We start from the raw sequence: 23,704 nt of genomic DNA on the forward strand, positions 1-23,704 counted from the left end.
AATTTGCTGAATTCCACTAACCTGAATGAATACAGTGTTTATATAAAATCAAATACAGGCTCACACTGCTTTTAGGAAGTTGTATGTTATGTTTCTACTTCTTGCAAAAGTATTTGGAATTTGCTTCTGGAACATTCCAGTCTCATAACATTACACATCACTATGCTGGATTTATGCACAAATTATTTTTTAAATATAATATTAGTTTATTATCAGACTGCATGGAATTTATTTGAACTGCATTTTACTGTTAATGTGACCATGACGGCTGCGTTAACTCTCTAAAAAACAGAAATGAACTTTTCTTCCATTAGTGTAACATTTTTTGCAACCTTAAATATGTGAATACTGTACCTGAGGATGTGATAGCAGTAAACGTGGTAGCTGCATGGGATGACAGGGTTGTGGTTGTTGTAGTTGTTGATAAAGTTGTTGGTTGTATAATTCTTGCTGGAAAAGAATGCAGCATCAGTGAATTAACAACAATATCGAATGCCTGGGTAGTTGGACTTCTGTTTGCACATACAACACCATATTTATAGCCATTTCATTTTAAAAAATCTTACTGAAGTGTGTTTATATGAAACATAATGTAAATTTTCTCTCTGTTTGCCAAACTTAGGAGATTATTAATTGCTCATCACAAGTGAGGTTATGTTATGTAAGCACTCTGCATACTGTTTTCATGCGTTCACCCACTTAATCCAATTCATGGTCAGATCAGAGCTGGAGACAACCTAGAAATTAATACGTATGAAGCACAGAAAGTAATGCATAAACAAATAAATATACACACACAGACATGCACATACATGCATGTACACACACAGAGACACATGTACACATGCATACATACACACATACATACATGCATACACACATGCATGCCCAGATGCACAAATTCACTTATGGTACATCTTTTGATGTGAGAGGACACTGAAGACAGCATACATCTCATCTTAGAACCAAGTTGTCGACCACAGAATCATTGCTAACTGCCATTACACTGAGACAGCAGTTAATGTAAAACTTTTATTCAATGAATACTTTTTCCATTCAAATGAGTTCTAATCTCTGAACAATAATAAAAAATGTGTTCTCTTTTATTGATTTATTTATCTGATTATTTTTTATACAATGAAAGTCTGAGTGGGGAAGTAAAAGCCCTTATCACCAGAGGTCCGGTTGAAAAGCTGATTAAAAATGCAAGAAAATACTTAAATACAAAATGCATGTACAAAAATATGGAATTGCACAATCTATGAATACAAAAATGCAACAGAATGTCATTTTACAATTTATGAAAAATGATTAACATTTAATGTCACAGTACATTTCAAAAAATGTGCTTCATAAATCTTATCTGAAAGAAGAGGTAATTTGAACTTACTAGTGTTCTAAGAACTATGGATGTAAAATTTAACGTAAGAATATACTTTAGTACTGTGTAAAAATACTTCTAGTATTATGTACTTAAATACATCACAGACAAGTATAGCAGGCAAGAAAACAGAATCATGTCAAACAAATAACTTATCAAACATAATGTTATAAAATAACAAGGGAATGACAGGTATGATCTCCATTGGTTCATGTGAATATGCAGAGATGGCAGGAGTTGCAAGAAATTAACGGACCACTTATGGGTGTTGTGAGGTCTGCTGCACCTTTGTAATTCCTTGTAATGCTTACCCTGTAGGGTATTATTGGGCTTAGATAATGTGCTTTTTGTTAAATTATTTTGTATTTGTGTTTATTAACACACATGATTTTTATATTCATGTAAAATAGTCCCTCTGCCTAATGATTCAAAGTTGCTGTAATGCATGTAATGTTGGAGGAAGTGTTTTATATCCAAATTATAAGTTATGTAAGTATTTATCGTCTATACACACACACGCATGCATGCACACACACACACACACACACACACACACACGCTGCACACATGCAGAGATACAAAAGTACGGACTCACAAGCATGCACGTACACATACAGAAATGTGGCCATCAATGACAGACATTTGACTGCGTATACCTCAGATGTCTTGTGATTAAATGAATGAAAAAAAGAAATTAAAGTGCAAGTCAATGCAATCCATACTGCCTCTCAAAAGTCCCTGATTTTGCAAAATGTCCATAAATTTGCCTCATATTTTTGCTCTGTCCTTCAAAAATGTTAGATTTTTTTTTTGGTAAATCACTGCGGATTCATAGTCCATCAATAAAGCCAAATCTTGCATTTTCATCCTTCTTATTGTTCACAAAGTGCATTTTGATAGAAAACCATTTGCTCTTTTTAATTTTTATATAAATTAGCATTGTATTTAAAAATTGTCCCCAGTAGGTCTTATGTTGCTCCCTTATTGCTGGCTTTGTCAAGACTTCTTGATAAAAAAGTCAAAAGGTATGCTCACTGTCTCTCTCCCTCCCTATTTCTCAGTCTGTCACTCGGTCTCTATGCATTCATGTTTATTTTCTCAGCAGCATTTTTAGCTGAACTTGGTGACAGGAAAGTAAAAGGCCGAGGCCTTATAACTACTGCTGCTGTTCTAGTTACTACTGTTGGCTGAGTGTTTTATTTACAATGGTTTAATGTGCAGCTGTGAAGATGACTTTTTTTTTAAATGGGTGATACTTGTACATTAACACCCTGTTGGAGAACATTCATTCCTTCTCCAATAGGGTATCCTAGATCTTATCTATCATCTAAAGAAGAGTATAGGAGCTGCATGATGTAGATAGAAAAGAAATTAATGTTTAAGGTAGAAGTGCATACAGTAAGAAAACAGAGAGAGAGAGACTGACAATGAACAGCCTGCAAGGTGGAAACTATATAAATCACAGCGGTGTAAATAGAGTAGGCATGCAATCTGTAGAGTTAGTGTACAGTTTGGCAACCCAAGAGAGGAAGACAATTAATAAGCTCTGATTTGGAATGTAGATATTCAAATCTATAGTACATTAGTTTAAGGAGGAGTAAGTGGTGTGAAAATTAGCTCATGGACAGAAATAAGATTACTGCACTAGAAGTGACAGGCAGCTTCATATTTGTTAATGAATATGGGAGAAGCCTGAAACAGCTATATGTAAGGTACAAACAGGGAAAAGAAGGCAGGAATAGATATGACATTAACCAGGTGATAATGTCTCAATATATTTTCAGCTATAGTTCAAGGTGAGCTTTAAACTTTTGAAAAATGGGAATGACTAAATGAGATATCTTCCAAGAAACGGGTATTAATAAAAATGATGCACAGTCTCCATTTTTTCTTCACAGATCACAACAGTGATGGACAGTTTAACTTAATATGAAATTGTAACCAAAGTGGTTACCTCTGCTCTCAGTATGGTCAGAAACGCCACTTCCATGGTACCAGATGGGATTTATTTATGTATTTAGTTATTTATTTCCCCTTGATTACCATGAAAGTCCAACTTCTGGGCGGTGAACCCTTTTCAGCAGAGGCCTGGGGAGAAACACCCAGAGTTACAATAATACATAAAACAAAACCATAAAATTACAACTATAAAGTAATACATGAAACAGAATCATAAAACGCGTACATATATCTGTTGAACTCATTCAGGGAAACTTGTAGTCCACTTTATTTACCTTTTGGGCAAGAAAGAAGAATATAGGAGGAAGAACAATGACATATAAAGGTGAAACCCATTTCTAAAGTAGTTAAGTTATGTTGTACGAATGACTGTTGGAAAGTGTATTTAAAGTGAGTATAGATAACAGACTTGAAAGGCCAGTTAACAATGGCAGAGGAAAACCTTCAGAAAGCTTAAGAAAATGGAATAAAACTGGTCACACAGAGAAGAAAGTGTCTTAAATTACCAGCACAGACAATTGTTTGTTTATCCTTTGTTGACAAGGGTAGTCCCACTAGGCCACGATCCTCTTTTCAGGGAAGACCCACGGTGGTATTGATACTACTACTTGGGAAAATTTGACCAGGGCTTCAGGAAACTTCCCTTACTCTTTTCAGTAGTAGGTATCCTGGTATCTTTTATATCCACCTGAACTACCACCATCTCAGACAGGTGGGGCCTTCAGTTTAACACCTCATCTGAAGACTGAAACACTCAGAAATGTAGCACTCCTGTTATGCTGTACTGCGTCAGCAATCCATCTAGCCAGTGTGGGAAATGAATCCGCAGCCTTCTGCACCAAAGACAAGTGTGCTATTTGTTGCGTCCCTGACGTTGTAATAATAAATAAATCACAATATAAGTAAAAGAAGTGCAGCAAGTGCTGAAGAAGATACATTTACAGAGTGTACCACAGAAATGCAGATCAGGGTGTTAAGTTTTATATGCAAATGAAAGAATGACAAATGACCTTGGTTATAACTGCACTAAATGATTGGCATAGGGGCAAACAAGTAAATAAAGAAATTCACTTGAAGATATGATTGCAGAGATACAAAAACTGTGAGACAGGGAAATCAAAATGATTAACTACTACCGATAGTGTTTGCCACTATATTGCAAATAAACGATTAAGAGATATATTAATAACTGGAAGAAGTAGGGGTCATCAGTCTGGAAAGGTTGTTTGGTGAATTAAAGATTATTTATGTTATAAAGAAGAGTTCATGGACGAGTTTGTCAATATTAGATATGGTAAATTTGTATAACAACATAGCATACAGAATTGTTGAATTAGTTAAGCATGCAGGCTTTTGGAGGGTTATTAGGTATATTAAGATGATATATGGGGTATCTAGAAAGACATCTATGCCCATCATTATTATCAACCCCCCCTTTTTCCATTTTCTACATGAAGTTGAGGTGTCATGTCACTTGTCACCATCTTTCCCCGTTCAATGCACTCTCCTGCCTTCTTCAACACTTATGTTTGACTCTCACAGATCTTCTCACACACATTCCATCCACCTCTTCATTGGATTCCCTCATTTCTCTTACCTTCTTCCTGTCTGTCCCAAAAAATCTTCACCAGATTGTCGTCTTCTCACCTGCACATGTGCCTGAACCATCAAAATCTGTTCTCTTTGACCTTTTCTGAAATCTATGGTCATCTGTTATTTAAAACTGTGAGTTAATTTGCATAAAATCATAGTCCCTAAATCTAATTTTATCAAATAGCTTTAACAAATAGTTGAGACTCTCAAAAGACGTGGGGGGGGGGTATGAAGTTCACTGTAGCATGTAATACTATTGAGAAGGATTTATGCAGATGATGATTTTTGTTTGTAAGGATAAACAACGTGCACAAGTGCTATGAAAGTTAGAGGCTAAACTGCCAAGTTATTTGATAAAACTCAAGTCTTTTTAATTGAAGTACTTGTCTAATAGGAGTCTATGCATTATCTGAAGAGTGTGTTACTAAGTTACTTTTTAAGCGAATTAGAGCAATATTTAAACATGTTTCTGATTCTGAGCCTTTATTCTACCATTATTTTTGATTTTGCCCAGAATTCTTAAGCAAACAAGATGAGAATTATACTATCTGATGTCATGCCATTATTTTTAAAACTCACTAAAAGAGAAAACCTTCCATGAATATATGTAGTATCTGCTCTTCTTAAAATTTCAGGCAGGTGCTTAGATCACTTGCTGTAGGCTGCCAATCTCTAGCACTTACCTTCCTCATATTCATTGATTCACTGATCACCATCTTTATCCTAACAAGGTGAGATCATATCCCTGTTTAAGATGCAGTGCGTAATCAGAGAATAAATTACCTTTTTTATCCTTATTTTTCGCCAACCGACTTGTGCCAGGAGAGTTTGAAGCTGGCATACTACATGATTTCCTTTTCATTTTTTGGATATCCAGCCTGTGTCCTGTGAGGGATTATGGACAGGTATGAGGAAGAAAGGCTAGTTGCTACGAAAGACTCATCTGGAGGCATTTTTCTGTCTTTTTTCTTATTTTTGTTTTATAAGATATTCAAGTATCTTAAATTTGCTTTACATTAGGCAGTAAGAAAAAAGTATGGTGTAGTTCTGAAAGACTGCGAGAAAGGCTACCGTTAAAGCAGAGGAGGTATCCAAAGAGGATTTATAAATAGGAAGAAGTGAGGTGCAGCTGGGACTGAATGTGCAAGAAAGGGTTGGGTAAGTAAATGGAAAGATTAATTTTCTGGCACTTGTTTGGGGATTGGGAAAGATCAAATATGATCAAGATATAAAATTGCATTTTTTATGTTAGGTGGTTCATAGAAATGTACCAGTTAAAGAGAAAATGTTTCATAAAGTGTTAAAAACTGAATATTTAAGTACAGACTGCAGTGAAGAAGAAATATGGAGCATATTTTGGGGATTTGTTACTTGATCAAAATTAGTTATGAAATAAAAGTTGTTTGCCTGTTCTACATATTTAACAGAGCATGGTGTTTTAATCTATTGCCATATCCTCACTTACAGTTGTAAGCTCAGGCTAGTAAGTGAAAAGCTGAGATCATGGAGACAAGAGTCAGAAGTGAGACTCCCTCACACAGCAGCTCTAGATAATAGTGAATTGCTGAGCAGTCTCAGCATACCTTTCAACATCTCAGTGCAAGAAATCTGGACAAAGCAATTGTTGTCCAAGAAATAATGGGGGGGGGAACAAAAGCCCAAAAATATCAACAGATTTTAATAACTGCTCCTATAAACTTAGAACGTTTCTATTATGATAGGTATGGAATTATGTATTTTCTGAAGGAGTTGAAGCCTGAAAATCAAATGTCTGTCATTATGTAGTATTATTTTGTGACTTCTAACCTCAATAATTTGCCAGAAAACTACATATTTTATGAAGACTAGACAAAAAATATGAAGCAAGAATCTGGATGTTCCATGAAAATCTGGACAGTTGAGAAGTATGAGTCTAGGGGGATATTACAGTAAAGCTATTTCTCCTCTATATTAAGAGCAGTTGGATGAAGTGGCCAGGATACCTTCTGAGGATTTCCCATGGGTACCTTCTGTCGGAGGTGTATGAGGACCAGCCCACTGGGAGGAGTTCCTGGACAGATCCAAGATATATTAGAGGGATTATTTTCCTCAGTTTGAGGAAATCACAGCGGATAAGCTGGAGACTGTTTGCTGTGAATAGAAAGCCTCACCTACACCACTCAACTGCCCCTCACAAAATTTAAGTGGCAAATTATTTGTTTTCTTAATAAGGAGGTCTCTTTTTTATTGTGAGTAAAATGTTATTCTACTCAGTGTTTACTTTTTGACATTTTCCCTACTGTTTTTGATAAGTACCATTGGATCTTTAACAACTAGGTGAGGTATAACCAGTTCAAGGAGATGGGACCTTTGTTTAATATTTCATCTAATGGACAGCACCTTGGGGTACAGCACACCTTATACACTACTATAGTGACAGTAGTGGAACATAAATCCAAGCTTGCCCTCTGAGGATAACTCATACAATATTTATCATAAATTGCTGATTTGTGATACCACCTTCCTCATACAGATGAATATTAATCTTCATTGTAACCAGTGGTATAAGTTGCATATTTTCAATCGTTTTTCCTATAGCCCTGAGGAAGTCTGTAGTAATCTAGTCTCTGTTTCAAGCCTTTTACCTTTATTGGATCAAAGGAGGTTACTAGGCTGTTGGCTCTGAGGCCCTTATAAGCCAAGCCAAGAGTTTAGCCCATGTTTAGACAAACCAGCACCCAATGCCCCTGCCCAGCAGGGACATGGGTGGAATCCAAGGGGTATATTTTCTTTTTCTATCCAGTTATCCAGGTTGTGCTTAAAAAGGGGTAAAGAGGAAGTCCGCTTGATGTGGAGAGGAAGTCTATTCCATAGATGGAGTCTCTGGGACACAAATCTGTCCCACCAACAAGTCTTGATGTCACAGACCAGGTTGAGACTGCGTCCTGGGTTACTCAAGTGGAGCTTGACTTGCAGATATGCAGCAGTCCCATCAAGGTGGGGTCTGTGATCACCTTGTATGCTAGACAGAGGTCATCTCTGAGGAGTATGTATGAAACTGAGTAGAGGGATAAGACTTTTAGCCTATGTATGGTAGATGTTTGAGGCCCTGGATTCTTTTGGTGAGGAACCTCTGTGGTCTGTCCAGCTGCTGCATGTGATTTGTGAGGTATATGTCGAAAGGGGCATTGTTCTCAATAATGGGCCTTATAAGGGAAGAATACAGGGATGTTATGACCTCCTTGTCCCTGGATGAGATACCCTTACTTATGAGGTAGGCCATGTAGAAGGCTTTCCATACAATGGAAGCAACATGGTGGTCAAAATTCAGGTTGCTATCAACCTGGGTGCCCAAATCCCTCATGACTGATTGCATGCTTAGGACTTTATTACTGTGATAGTTTCTGGGCATGTCACTCTCCCCAAAGGGGATGATGATGCATTTTTTAGTATTCAGCTTGAGCCCATGTTTCTGGCACCAGTCATTTGTCTGAGTGAGACCCACTTAGAGAATGTCCACATCACTAGAGGAACTAATGACAGCATCCATCTTGTAGTCATCTGCAAACTTGGTCAGCCATACCTCACTGGTTTTGGGCTGCACCTCAGAAAAGTATATCCCAAATAACAGAGGCCCCAAGACCAGTCCCTGGGGTATGCCGCTTGTTACAGGTCTACTGCTTGAGGTGACTTCCCCTATTCTGACTATATGGGTTCTGTCATTGAGCCAGTTTGCTACCCATTTAGTAACATATGAAGTGATACCTAGTTGAGAGAGTTTATTATGTCCGAGTGGGTAATAATGCCAAATGCTTTGGCCAGGTCAAAGTAGGTGCTGTGCCCAGTCTTCCCATCATCCATGGCTTTACAGACTGTCTCAAAGAAGTCGATCAAATTTAGCAGACATGACCTCCCCTTGATGAAGCCAAACTGTGTGGGGGTCAAGTGTTTGGAGGTTACCAATGTCCTTGTTAATGAGCTCCATGATAATTTGTTCCATGGCCTTGCAGATCAGGCTAGTTAGCTGATGGGTCTATAATTTCCTAGATCGGTGGACGACATTGGATGCTCCACCTTTGTGTAAAGGGATGACCATGGCTGGACGCTCCACCTTTGTGTAAAGGGATGACAGTGGCTGCCCTCCACTCAGCTGGGATGAAGCCAGTACTCCGGCTTTGGTTGAATAGGGTGCCTAATGGTGCTGCAAGTTCCTGCTTGAGTTCATGTAGGATGCAGCCTGGGTTGTTATCAGGTACCATGGAGGCTGTATTTTATGCCTTTGAGAGAGCAATGATGACCTGTTCCCTAGATATAAGGGGACAGGGACAGGTACTGGGGATGTCCTAATTTACTGATGGGGGGGACAGAGTGGTAAAGTTTTCGCTGAATCTGTCACCCAGCAAGTTTACTATATCTATGGCATTTGTATATGTGGTGTCCTTGGCCACCAGTTCTGAACAGATCTGGGTGATTCCTTCGAGGTTGCAGACATATATGAAGGCCTTATGATTGTGTCTAGCAGATGTGGCCAATTTGGACTCGAAGTTTGCTTTGGAGGATTTCACTAGTGCTCTTATTTGCTTGTTCAGGCTAAGGAGGCATTGCTTCCAAATGGGCACCTGCTCCTTCTTGATCTTGGACAACAATCTTTTGCTTTTGTTATAGAGTTTAGTTATTGCAGATGCCCACCAGACAGGTTTACTATTCCTTGCGGAGGATGATTTAGTACTGTCTGGTATTCCTGATTCCATGCATCTATATAAATGCTTGTATAATGCTTTGGTGTAGTTTTGGATATTGGTGCAAGTTCTGACAAGAGGAGGAGGACAATGTGAAGCTGTTTATACCATCCCTCAGGAGGCTGTAATCAGCTTAGGATTGGGGGAGATGGTGACTTTGAAAGTGACCACTCTGTGATCGGATCTTACCAGGGAGAATGAAACTGTAGGGGTGTTGCAGTGGTTACTCATGTTGGTTAATACCAAGTCCAAGATGATATCACCTCTTGTGGGGGTATCAGCTAGCTGTTCCAAGGCATTTGCATTGACAAAATCAAGGAATCTCTGGGCATTTGTGTTCTGGCATGATTAGTTCTTCCAATCTATGTTTGGGAAGTTAAAGCCACCCAGGATCAGGGTGAAGGGTTGAATCTTCATGGGTTCAAATAGGTCCAAATAGGCAATTGGGCATATTGAGTCAGATTTGAGGGCTGGTAGCTAGTTATGATTTGAATGGGGGTCTTGTCAATGGTTAACTCCACATGGAGAGTCTCCTGTGTGTCATACTGTTTGACCAGCCTGGAGGCGTGTACATCTTTAATGTATATTGAAACTCCACCTCCTTTGGCTTTACTGCCCACAGTTTGAGGTCTGAATGTATGATAGGATGAGTAACCAGGTAAGGCTGGCGTAATCTCTGCAGCTTTGAACCAGGTTTCTGTGACTGCACAGATGTCAACATTTTCCAGGGTTAGAAATGCTTGCAATGAGTGCAGTTTCATGTTTAGACTTCTAGCATTTAGCAGCATGACGTTGAATTTGTGTTTTGTTGAAATTGTTATGTTGGTAGTTTTAACCTCATCACACCACAATACTGGTACCTCAAAATTCCTACCTACCCCTACCGGTGTCCCTCAGGGTTCTATACTCGGGCCTCTGCTCTTTAACATTTTTATCAATGATCTCCACTCTTCAATTCCTCATTCTCAAATTGTACAATATGCAGACGACTCCACTGTTATCTGCTCTGCCCCTAGCCTTCCCAAGCGCCAAGCCAAAACCCAATTGGCCTTCACAACCACAGAAAATTGGATGCTTCAAAATCATCTTTCCCTTAATGCCAACAAATCCCACATCATTCTCTTCTCCCCCTCAAAAGCAATGACTCTGGACAAGTCTTCCTTCATAATCTCCAGCCTCTCTCAGTCCTCAATAGAAGTTGTTAGTTGTGCTAAACTACTCGGAGTTACCATTGATGAACACCTGAAATTTAATAATCATATTCAACTAAACATAAAAAAAACTCATCAGAAACTCGGTATGCTGTATAGAAATGCAAACTTTCTTACTCCATCTTCAAAACAAACTCTCGCCACTACCTACCTTCTCCCTTCTCTACTGTATGGTGCCCCTATTCTATCTAATCTCACCACTTCTATCTCCTCAAAACTTGAAAGTTGCTACTATAAAATTGCCAAATTCGCTACTAACTCCCCCCATTGTACACACCATTGCATCTGCCTCCGTAGTGTCCAATGGCTAGAACTCCCTAATCAACTCGATTTCCTCCAACTTACTACTGCACACAAACTAATTTTTAACCCCACTGCTTGCCCTGCATTATCCAATAGCTTGACCATATATACTCCTCCAAGGCCCCTAAGATCTAGCCACCAAAATCTCATATCTGTGTACAGACCCAAGCGACCCCCTGGCCAACTCCTACTTTCTTACACTACAGCAAAAAAATGGAACTCACTTCCTTCCCTCCTAAGAGTCACTACAAGCTATGAACAGTTCAAATCTCTTTTCCATTCTCACCTTTCCCAAAATTGGAAATGTAATTGTATACTTCCTACCTAGATCTTATTTCATCCTATTTCCTTTCTGCCATACCCCTGGTTCCCCTTCTTCAGACTCGGTCCTTAGCTCCCCTCCCTCTTCCTCTTATCTCCTCCCCCCTCCCTGACTAACCCCTTTACTTCCTTTAAGTGCTCTCATCCCTCTGCCCACTTGTATGCTTAGTCTCACATTTGAATCTTTTTGCCTTTTTTCTTAAGGTGTTCTTCTGGACTCTATCTTAAAATGAACACTACTCTATCTGTTCTTCTGCTATCTTCCTCCTGACCTCTCTTCTCCTTCGCTTCTCTTATGCTTTCCTGCTCTTACATTCAAACTCATTCTATATTTTCCTTTTTCTTTCCTACTTCACTTAACATTACAGTTGCATAAAAACAAGATTTTCTTATGTATACTGCCTAATGTACTTCATTTTTGAAAAATTGTTAAAATATTGTGCTATTAGAACTCAGAGTGTTTTTGTGTATAATGTATTAGTTTACAGTCTTTCTGCTGTGTTTTTGTCTACAATGTATTATCATCAATGTATGCTTGTGTTTTTGTGTGCAATGTATTATTTCATTGTATTATCATGGAGCTTTTCTCCCCAGACCTCCACTGAAAATGGGCTTTCGAGCCCAGTGGACTTCCCCGGTTATCAAACTGGAAATAAATAAATAAATAAATAAATAAATAAAATAATAAATAAATCACTTTTCTTGAAAAGGCACTATAGGAAAGGCAAGAACCTTTGCCAGATGGCTGAAGCCTAACTGAGACCGATGCAGGCCATCTCTGGCAAAGTATCGTGGTCTGTCGATCATATCTTCCCAGGTTGTCAGGTACTGGATCCCCCTGGAATGACACCAGAAACTTAGCCAATTGTTAAACTTGATCATTTACTATTTGTATTGCAGCATCGTTCTAGGTGATGGCAGAATGCTGCTTAAGGTTAGGGACATAGCTGCCTGGGACACATATAATTAGCGAGCTCAATCATGTCTTTCTTCGTATAGTCCAGAGAGGTACGTCTCAAGTCGTTCACGCCAACATGGACTATGACAGAGTCATAACAATACCTGTTGAGAGACTTGAGTGCATATGTGATGTGGTGGATTCTGGCACCTGACAGATAACTAATTAACTTTCTCCTTATCCAGCCCGGTGAGAGGCACATCTGTTTATCTCACAATGAAGATTCTTATGACTAAAATGTTGGGTTTATAGTGAAGCCTTAGTAGCTGTGAGGCACAGGTATGTGGACTATGTGTGGTATGTGATGTGGAAGGTTGTGGAGATCACGTGGGTTTTGCCTCTAAGTCTCTTGTTTGGCTATGTTAATGTGGAGGACCTCTGCATATGTAGGTGAGTTGTGTAGGTGAGTGGTGGTTGAGGTGTAGTGATTGTGTTGACACCTTTTTGGTGCCAGATATACTGGCTTGAGGGGGAGAGAGCTTGAACTCTAGGTTCCTAATGTAATTGCATCTCTCAGAAATTGTGTTCCTAGGTAATGGTAATAGATGGTTGATCATGTACATGAGACAGTTTCTCCACTGTCTCAGGATGCCCATATCAACCAGGCTGGCAGGAGAAACTGTAGGAAATTGTCCATCCATATTCATCAGAATCGTGGGCCTAAAGCCCGAGTGCTTAAACCCAAAGCTAAGAGCTTAGAATAATACTTAATTTAGACAGGCTATAAACAAGCAGTAATAAATGCAACAGAAAAACTGCAGTTGAACACTTTAGAGAACAGGCAGGAAAGAGCAAAACAAGATGAAGTAAGAGTAGTAGAAAGAAACAAATTATAAAAATATAAGCAGCTGAATAAAGTTTTTTTTATTTTAATTATAAAGTAAAATAGGGAGAGAGCAGGAACAGTAGATAATTCAAGGTTAAGGGACTTAAGGGGTCTGGCCTTACCAAATGATCTCTGTATTGGGTAGAATGAGCTAAAGAGATGGGACTGGGAGAAGTATCCCATATCAGATTTATAGTAGGGGTAGGCAGCTGAAAAAGCCACCAGCTTTAAGAACACAACAGCAATAGGGTGAGAGGGTGAGAGAAGAGTTTTCAGCACAGATCAGAAAACAAAAATATAAATATAATATAAATAATTCAGTCGAGTAAAAATAACGACAGTGCAGAACTCTGAGCAGTTAGTGTCAGAAAATATACTTATCAGCTCTATATTTCCAGATTGTTTGAGAAGCGCACTTAGTCAGACCACAAGGAGGTTCTAGCAATGATATGCCATTATCATCTTCCGATTACTCTGCCGACTACAATACAACAAACTGGATCTATCCTTAAAGATTAAAACCCTTAAGTAATGAAATGTATATGAGATCCAAAATGTACAAATGTGGTGGATTTCATCAACAATGACCATATTTATCTATATATGTCCAGGAAGTTACACAGAAAAAAAAAAAACATCGTATTATTGAACACACCAGTGACAGATAGAGAAAAGAAGAAACAAGTTATATATATATTCACAGCGGTGTGTCAAGTCTCCATTACCAGTATATTGAAGTTAAAAAATCATTAAAACTATTTACAAATTACAAATTTCAAATCATTCATCATTTTTCCATTTTTTAACTTTAATGATCAACTTATTGGTAAAATTTTCACTACATTAATTCATCCTTAAAGATGTCAGCAGAGCAGTTGCTGTACATTGTAGTTCCACTTACTGTAAGCATGGTTTTATTTCACTCACATTTCTGCTATGTAGCTGGCCTTCTGTCACAGAGAATTAATCAGCCTGGTAAGGAATGTACATATCAATATGTTGAACACACTCATTTGGATGGCACAATATTTTGCCAATCTTGAGAATTTTTCCATATTTCATCTCAAGCAGGAGTTCACACGAATCTCCACCTGAGTCTTCATAGCATCAAAAAAAGCTTCATTTACATCGCTGTTTTCTAATATATTCTATCAACTGCTTTGACAAATATTTCATTTGCATGATATTCTGGGTACACCCTGAAATTTTGAAGGCTGTAGTTATGATTATTAGAGTGGGACTACAGTTGTTAAAATGAGGAATATATATGTATGCACGTGTGTGCCTATACACACACGCACACACACACACACATATATATATATATATATATATATATATATATATATATATATATTTGTATATATATGCATGTATAAATATTTATTTATTTACATTTATTGACCTGGAGAGTCCGACTGAACACAGCTCCATTTTCAGCGGAGGCCCGGGGAGAAAAGCTCCACATTAAGTATTATTTGCATTATACAATTAAAAAAAAACATAGCATTTAAATATAGACATTAGTCCAATTAAGGACGCAAGACAAGAAAACAGATGTAAAACAGCTGTTGAACATAGTACAGTTTTAAAATATGGTGACATATACTAAACATGGTTACAAATTTAGTTGAGATTCATTAGTGAACAATTGATACCATCTGTTTTTGCGGTACATAACAGCCATTAGCAGTTGTTGCTAGAAGAAGTTAGTATTATGTGGTAGGTAGCTGGGAACATGAGTAGCCAAGCTTGCTAAGAGTAGGTTGTTGATAGGGGGCCGAGAGATGTAGTGGGTGGGGGGAGTGGATGGTATTAGAGGGGGGGGTTGCAAGGGCATATCTGGCAAGTTTTGAAGTGTGATTTTAGTAGGGATTTGAAGTGGATGCAAGAAGTTACAGAGGTAATTGAGGATGGGAGGGAGTTCCAGAGTTTGGCTATAGTGCAAGAGAATAATGCTTCTCCAGCAGAGTTAATGGCTCTTGTGACCTGTAGGAGGTTTATGTATATATACACATATTTATGCATATATACTAAGTTCAAGGCTGTGGTATGAGACAGTATTCCACCCTTCTGCAAAGTATAGTAATCTTGCAATTAGTATATATATATATATATATATATATATATATATATATATATATATATATATATATATTATATATATATATATATATATGCAAAGTATAGTAATCTTGCAAGTATATATATATATATATATATATATATATATATATATATGTATGTCAAAAGCATAGTTTGGGTGGGGCAAAGGGTAGCTGCTCTGGGTGCAAGATGTCTGGGCACATGATCGTCAGCATTGGTATTCATATTGTGAATGCATGCTGAAGAACTTCAATGATTTGTGTGTGGTCTAGTGCAGTACTGCATTCAGAAATGAATGCCAGTGCTCCATTTTCAGCAACATCTAAAGCGTTCGACTCTCCTCTGTTGTTTAGCTGTAAAAAGCCACTTGTTGCATTTGTAGCAGGCCATAAAGAAGCTTTAGATAGCTACTTAAACAGTCCCAACTTAAGGAATGAGGTTACTGAAGTTGCTGTATGGTTGATTTGTGACAAATATACTTGCTTCTCTGAGACATGGTTAAGGTCATATATTTTTTTAAGTATAGTCATACATTTTTGATTCCAGACATCCTCTCAGTAGTAAAAGACAACAGTAAGTGGCAAAGGGCAGATGGAGTTGGTATAGAAGACTTTGATCTGTGAAGAACCTTCCTCAGTGCAGTGACCCACATGTTCCTTTCACTCTCCAGCCTTTTAGCTCATAGTTTGCCTTGAAGGTTTTATCCAAAAAACCCCCAAAAAAACTCTCCTTCTGTGAAATGTCCTGCCACATAAGTACGTACAGGTGGTGACGTTTATCTTAAAGCCCATTCACTGTTAGGTTCATTAACTATAGTAGTCTGAACTGTACATGACCATATTTATGGAATACTGACGAAAAGTTGTACTGGAAGAGTATTATAGTATGTGACAGTCAGAGATCACATGTATGAAGGTAATATTGCTGCCATATGAGGTCTCTACTACATCAGTCTCTTCAACTATGTTCTTCCAATTCATGGGCGGTTAAGTAGTCCAACCAGTCTAACAGTACAGAGATCCTTAAACTTTGCTACATTAAATGTGTTTGCAGGGTTCTTTTTTTTTTAATTCAAAAAAATAATAAAAAAATTGAAAATAGGCAGAAATAAATCGTGTAAAAAATTCAGCAAAGAAATTGGTATGAAATATTACCAAGTAAGTCATCCAAGATAGCTACTGAATAGACACCTCTGCACGTTGCTTCTCCGTGAAATCTTTTTCTTATTGGAATTAGTCTTGTATAGTTTGTGTGTATGCGTGTGCATATGTTTTCTCCTCTAGTTTGTTTAAATTCTGCTTATTATTACCTTTTGTTTCCTGATAATCCCTGAAATTTGTGTTTAAAACACAAGGTGCATAATGCCAATAATTCATAAAGTGACTCTGCACTTAAAAGGAATATACAGCATGCAGTTTCTTTACTGCAAGTGTTAACAGTGAAACTCTAGGATTGACAAGTTCATGTGGAAATTACTCAACTGCATGCAAGAAAATGACATAATTAATGTACAGTTCAAAAAGGTTAACAAACAAAGGACCAGAATGAGTTTCTAGGTGATAGAAAAAGCTAAGAGAAGAAGAAATACAAACTCAGTATGTAAAAACACATTAATAATTGGGAAATTGAAGGATTTGGAGAACAGAAATGGGAAAAATGGGAAGAATAACAAGAATATTTGGCACACCAGTCTTTTCTAACCACATATATGCCAAAGGAAATGACTCTTCAGGTGATCTCTTGTAGTATAACGGGTATTTGATTCAGATTACTCTTAATCTCAAAGCTGCAGCATGAGCCATTACACGTGCGTTTACTTCTTGCTCAGGGTTAAGAAGATAGCCCGCTGGTGGTTTTACAATGAAACCTTGAACATCAGAATGCTGAACTGCCAACACACTCAGAGCTAATGCTAGAAACAGAAAAGGGGGAAAAGTTAAGTTGCAAATATTTATTTATTTATTTGCATGAAGCAAGTACCACTGCATCCCAATGTATGCATACTTACTCCATGGTAGCAACAACTCAAAGATTAAAGAAATCTTCTAAAATAAAGGAATCACTGCTGGAACACATTTACAAATTGCACAAACAGTGACTTCCTATGTGAAGGAGCAATTGGCATTTGTGTTCCTTGGCATTTTGTGTTTCAGACACCGGATAGTCATGGCTGGGGAATCTCAGTTCAGCCACCCAGAGATATACCTATGATGACGTACCGCTCAACTGCCACCTGTAAAATGTTTGATTTTCTGGTAATTCACTGAGTAATAGAATCATTCAGTAATATCATGCACTGGAGTTTTATCAACTTATTGTGCAGAAAATCTATGCTGATGTAAAACATCTTGTTTTATTAACTTTACAAATTAATTAGATGTATGTTTAAAATTGCCCCTGATTTACCCCCATTTTTATTATTAGAATACTTTTTATTGAAGTTGGCTTTGTGGCACTTATTAATAATAATAATCATAATCTGTACTGGAAAGGAATGCTATCTTGAAGGGTAATTGTGGTGCCCTCTAGAGGTAACGAAAATAAATGTACTTGGCACACGCTAAGAGCAAACACTATTATGGCAGACGAGTGTGAAAGTCAGGGTAAAATTGTTAAAACTATTACGTTGGTAGACAGATTGTGATTATTAGTAGTCTGCCAGGAAGATTGAATGCATTTTCCAGCACATGGGCATAAACCATTGTTTTCTAAAACAACTTCATAGGTATAAACCTTCACCTTTTAACTGTTCCTCGTTTTGAGTCTAAGTGCATGCTCCTTGCCATACTGGTTGAAAAAGCCTGTCTCATATTCAGTGTCAGTATTTGTTTTAATTGATCTCCATAGTAAATATCAATGAATCATAATAGTTCATGAAAATAAATTTTAAGAATGCGGTAATACATTTAAGCATGCTGTGCACTTTCTAGTTGAAGGTGTAAGTAGGCTGTTAGTAAATGTTGCACATTTTCCCCATGTGTCCCATATTATGAGTGGTACTGTTCCATAGTTTGGAAATGGAAGGTGGAGAGACCTGCACATACCAGACTGAATATGTTTCATTTTACAATATTCGAAAGCCAGTCTTAGAAGGGAAGATATCTTTGCCTGAGAAGTAGAACTTTATTGTTGTGATCTGATGGTAAGGCTTCCTTGAATGATTTTCTATATACAGTCCAAGTTTATAATCAGAAACGAGAGAGGACAGACCTACTGCACATATTTAAAATGAAGAAATGCATTTTATATTTATAGTTATGCATATACACACACATAGTATTGAACAATGATGCTAAATTTAAGTATTTTAAAATGTAGCTCTGTTAACTAAAATCTATAAGGGAGTAACTAAACACATCTATATCTATTTTTAATAGTGTGCAACACAACTTCTGGCCATCATATGCCTTTAGCCACAATGGCTTTCATTCTTGTGCTTTCAAAAACAAACACCATAGTGTTAGTACAGCAGAGCAGTCAGGAACTTCTTTACATATATTTTAAGTTTTTGTATTGTATACCTCTCTACCAAATATATAAAAATCTTCATTAAAAGTCTAAAAGGCAAAAAAAAAAAAATATATAAATTTCTTTGTTTTTAAAAAAAGAATACTTTTTTATCAAGTTGCTCTAAAAGGTAAAAAAGGAAGAGTGAAAACTTTTGCAAAAGAAACAGACGAGCTGATTTCAGAAAAAAAGCATTTGAGGTTGATTTTGTTGCTTGTGATGATGAGATGCCAGAAGAAGTAAGGGGAATCAACAAAACCAGCCTCAAATGCTTTTCTAAAATCAGCTTGTCTTTTCACGCTTCCTATATTTTTTTTTTTTTGCCTTTTAGAGTGAGTGAATACAAAGCATTCTTTTTTTTTTTTAAAATGTTTTATATTTTTATTTTTTATTTGGCTTTGTCCCCAATTCTTGAGTAAAGAAACTGAGAGCTATGCCTGCTGGCCACTGATGACACCAAAGTAAAAACTTATAAAATTAATTTTCTGTTGCCAACCAGACTGAAACTTTTCCCAAGGAGCAAAAAGTACTCTGCACTTTAGATGAACCATTTCTTTAAAATAATAAAAAATAAAAGGAGTGTATTTATTTATATTAAAAGCTTTAACTTCTTCTGTTTGTCTTTTCTATGTGATTTTTGAAGTGAAACTTCTTTAGGCATGGTAGTGCGAGTTCAGAGTGAAACAAAAACTGAAACAGAAGTGAGACTCCATTGCATGGTGCTGTTTGACACCCAACTGCTGTAGAGCATAAACCAGCATTTAAAAGAAAAAGATTAGCAGTCTGTAAATACTTAGGCTGGAATTCATAGATGAGTGTGCGCACTAATTTTTGAGGAGATTACTGGACAAAGAGCCACAGAGTTAATCAAATACATACTTTACATTGAATAGTGCTGACAGTCTGAGAGCAAACGACTGAGTAATTAATGAGAGACATAATGATAGTTAAAGAATTACTGCTATGTTGCTGGGTGGGTGCAGAAGCAGTACAATAGGATCGGCCGCCAGCATGACAAATGCCATAGTCAAGGCCTGCTAGCATGGCCAAATCAGCAGCTGCATGCAGTACAGCACTGTGAATGTACTTTGGGTATTGACGTACAATAAAGACAAACATTAAAACATTGATTCCTGTCCCAAAGGATTAAAATGAAAAACATAGAGAAAATAGTCATGTTTGTTGTAGGGTGGCAAGCCCCCATGCATCTCCATGTGGAGGCCACATCTGCCATGCTGCACATTAGTAGCACTTGCAGTCCTTGAATACAGAAGTTGTACTTCTACCGCATGGAACCACATGCACATTCTTTTTTTTTGTCTAACTACAAACAACCTTCAAATATATTTGCTGAAAAATTTACAGAAGTTTCAAAAATATTTTTCTAGGGAGGAAGGACATAACTGCATTAATTTGTACTTTGTCCTGTAATAGTTAACATGCACATGTTAAAAGTCCAAAGTGCAATTAAGCCCAGCATGGCACCAGGGTCAGATGGGGTAAATGCTTCTTTTCTCATCAAAATAAGACTATTGAACTCCTAGTATGTGATATTTATATCAGAGAAGTCAGAGCAGTGTATATGTTTTGGCATCCCTGAGGGCGGTGGCTGTTCTCATTTTGAAAGGGGAAAATCCAACATTAGTAGATCATGACTCACCCATTACCTTGACATGCATCTTAGGCAAGTGTTTAGAGCTTATTTTTAAGAACTGATGACTGGGTGGGTGAAACAATCTTGATTTATATCAGCATGGATTCATAGCAGGATGCTCTTTTGTTAATCATTATCAGTCATTCTGAGATACTTTAGATTAAAGACTGTCAGCAGATGTTTTTGACCGTGATCTCATCAAGGCATTTGATTCCATACCAAACTATAAGAATGCAGGAGTTATGAGTAGACTCTGCTTTAACAAGTTTATCAGTAGATGGATAGGCAAATGTTTGCGTGGGAGATCTTGTATAGTTAGAGTTGGAGATTCTGTGTCAGAGATCAAATCACTAAGAGTAGCAGCACCTAAGAGGTTGATTCTGGGTCCAGAAATTGTTTGCTCTGTTTATATAAGATTTTGTGCAGAGAATATGGATTAGTAAATTTGTTGATGACACAAATATAGATGCAGTCGTGACTAACCTAAAATATGAGATGAGATTATATGGTTATTTGGATAAAACAGATGTTTTGTCTAAGATAAACAATATGGATTTAAATATTAGGAAGTCAAAGAAACTTACTAAACCCTTGTATGTTAAGTAGCAAGTTTGTCAATTCAGATGATACGGTAAGAGACCTCAGGGTTATAATAGGCAAGAAAGAGAGTTTTGATGCAAATTACAGATGATAGAAGAAGCTCTGCAGTCATTAAATATATACTTCACAGGATTACTAGTAGAGAGACTATGTATAACTTCCAATGTACAAGTCAGTGGTAAGGCGCAATACTGAATTACTGTATTGCTGTCTGTGGATTATGTGGATATAATTTTAGTCAGATTAGAAGGACAGGAAAATTTTTTAAATTTCAGTAAAAATACTAAGATAAAGCATCTAAGCTAGAAAAATTGATTGCAGGAGTTACATCTGTAGATCAGATAGAGATGATCTTATTTTAATTTTCAAATATAATGTGATGGCAAGTACAATGGGCAAAGAATTTAATCACTCTCATACAAGGAATAATGGAATATTGGTAATAGTACTCAAGGAATGCAGAGTTAAGGAAAATAGTTTTCAATTAAGAACAAACATTTTATAGAATGCTCTCTCAAAATAAAAATTAGAAACGTTGAAGATTTGAAAAAGTTTAAGAAGGTATCGGATGAGATGACAGTAATAGGTCTTTTGATCATACATTTTTAGGCCTCAGATGAGACTTGGTTTGTATCTAAATGCATTGAACACGTATAGAACATTAATAAAATAATTATTTTTAGAGGAGTTGATTGTCACACTCTCCCTTCAAAGACCTTCTGAAATGGATGGAAAATGACTTCATTATGAAATAAGTCTAAACCTTCTCAAATCCCTTTAATTGAATAAATGTATTTGAGATCATATCTGCGAATATATCTTAGTTTATGAATTTAAAATTCTATGCATGCATACTGTTAATAACTTTCTTCAATACTTCTTAAAATCAGCCATTTGTTACTTGAACTAGAAGCAGACTTTCACAGAAGATGTGGTACGAGCATTTAATAAATATAGGTAAATGTTTATTAAGGTGCATTTCTAATTAAGTAATATTCATTTATAATTTATGAAATGTAAACATGTTTAATTATATTGGAATTGTAGTTTAATATTAAATTGCATAGCATGAGAACATGAATATGACAATTTGTATTTTTATTATTAATAAAATTTTAATAAAATCAGTGAAAGAGAATGTTTAAGAACACTAATAGCATTTACTTGTAGTTTCCATTCAGTGATTGCTTAAGGTTTTACTGTGCTTCCATAGAAGATTGACATGCTGTCATGGTCATAACTTGTTAGACATGATATGTCAGCATCAGTGGCTCAACAGTAGCACACTTCCCATAGACTCTGGAGGATCAGACTGTAGGTTCTTTTCACGCAATGATTGAATTGATTTTCAATTACTGACACTGCAGTGTGTCATAACAAGGGGTACTATACTCTGAGGTGTGCCTTTTATGGATAAGACTTCCAACCATGGTCTAACATGCATTGGGGGACTGGAGAATTATCCTTCCACTTGGGGATGTAGGGGCATTTCCCCTGCAAAAAAAATCCTTGGATGTTTACTGAAGGTAGTTTTTGAAAATATTTTCAAATTTTGTAAGTCTGCAAAAATATGTTTGGTAAGCTGAAAATTCACATTAGGAATATGTTTTTATGAGGAAAGTAACTGAATTATTGAGAAAGGAATCACTTACTACTATCAGTATAAGTTAATATTTATTGTGAAGTACATTTTATATAGCTTTTTCAATGTTGTGTAGAAGGTGGGCTATGGAAGATTTTGTTGCTGTATGTATTGCTGTCTTCTTCTTCTTCTTTCGGCTGCTCCCATTAGGGGTCGCCACAGCAGATCAACTGTTTTCATTTCTTCCTGTCCTCTGCATCTTTCTCTGTCACACCAACCACCTGCATGTCCTCTCTCACCACATCCATAAACCTTATCTTAGGCCTTCCTCTTTTCCTGTTACCTGGCAGCTTCATCCTTAGCATCTTTTTCCCAATATACTGTGCATCCCTCCTCAGCACATGTCCAAATCAACATAATATTGCCTCTCTTGCTTTGGCTCCAAACCTTCCAACCTGGGCTGACCCTCTAATATACTTATTCCTAATCCTGTCCATCCTCGTCACACCCAGTGCAAATCTTAACATCTTCAACTCTGCCACATTAAGCTCTGATTCCTGCCTTTTTGTCAATGCCACTGTCTCCAACCCATATAACATATCTGGTCTCACTACCCTCTTGTAGACCTTCCCTTTCACTCTTACTGGTACTCGTCTGTCACAAATCACTTCTGACACTCTTCTCCACCCACTCCATCCTGCCTATACTCTCCTTCACCTCTCTTCCACACTCACCATTACTCTGAACTGTTGATCCCAAGTACTTAAACTCATTCACCTTCGCCACCTCTACTCCCTGCATCCTCACCATTCCTCTATCCTCCCTCTCATTCACACACATATATTCTCTCTTAGTCCTGCTGACCTTCAGTCCTCTTTGCTCTAGAGCATATCTCCACCTCTCCAGGGTCTCCTCCACCTGTTCCCTAATCTCACTACAGATCACAATGTCATCTGCAAACATCATAGTCCACGGGGACTCCTGT

General features: G+C 37.2%; 1 protein-coding gene across 1 annotated transcript in view; it reads right to left on the reverse strand.

Moving 5' to 3' along the window:
- LOC122789871 (adhesion G-protein coupled receptor G4-like) overlaps window positions 1–23,704 on the reverse strand; it is a 464,784-nt gene that overhangs the window by 291,805 nt on the left and 149,275 nt on the right. Inside the window, exon 3 of the mRNA XM_044057305.1 lies at window positions 355–450. Within this exon, the coding sequence (XP_043913240.1) occupies window positions 355–450 (96 nt within the window). The remainder of the gene's footprint in view (window positions 1–354; window positions 451–23,704) is intronic.

This window comes from Protopterus annectens, chromosome 15.part0, assembly GCF_019279795.1.
Source record: "Protopterus annectens isolate FY-2018-M chromosome 15.part0, PAN1.0, whole genome shotgun sequence".
In the NCBI taxonomy this organism is placed as follows: domain Eukaryota; kingdom Metazoa; phylum Chordata; order Ceratodontiformes; family Protopteridae; genus Protopterus; species Protopterus annectens.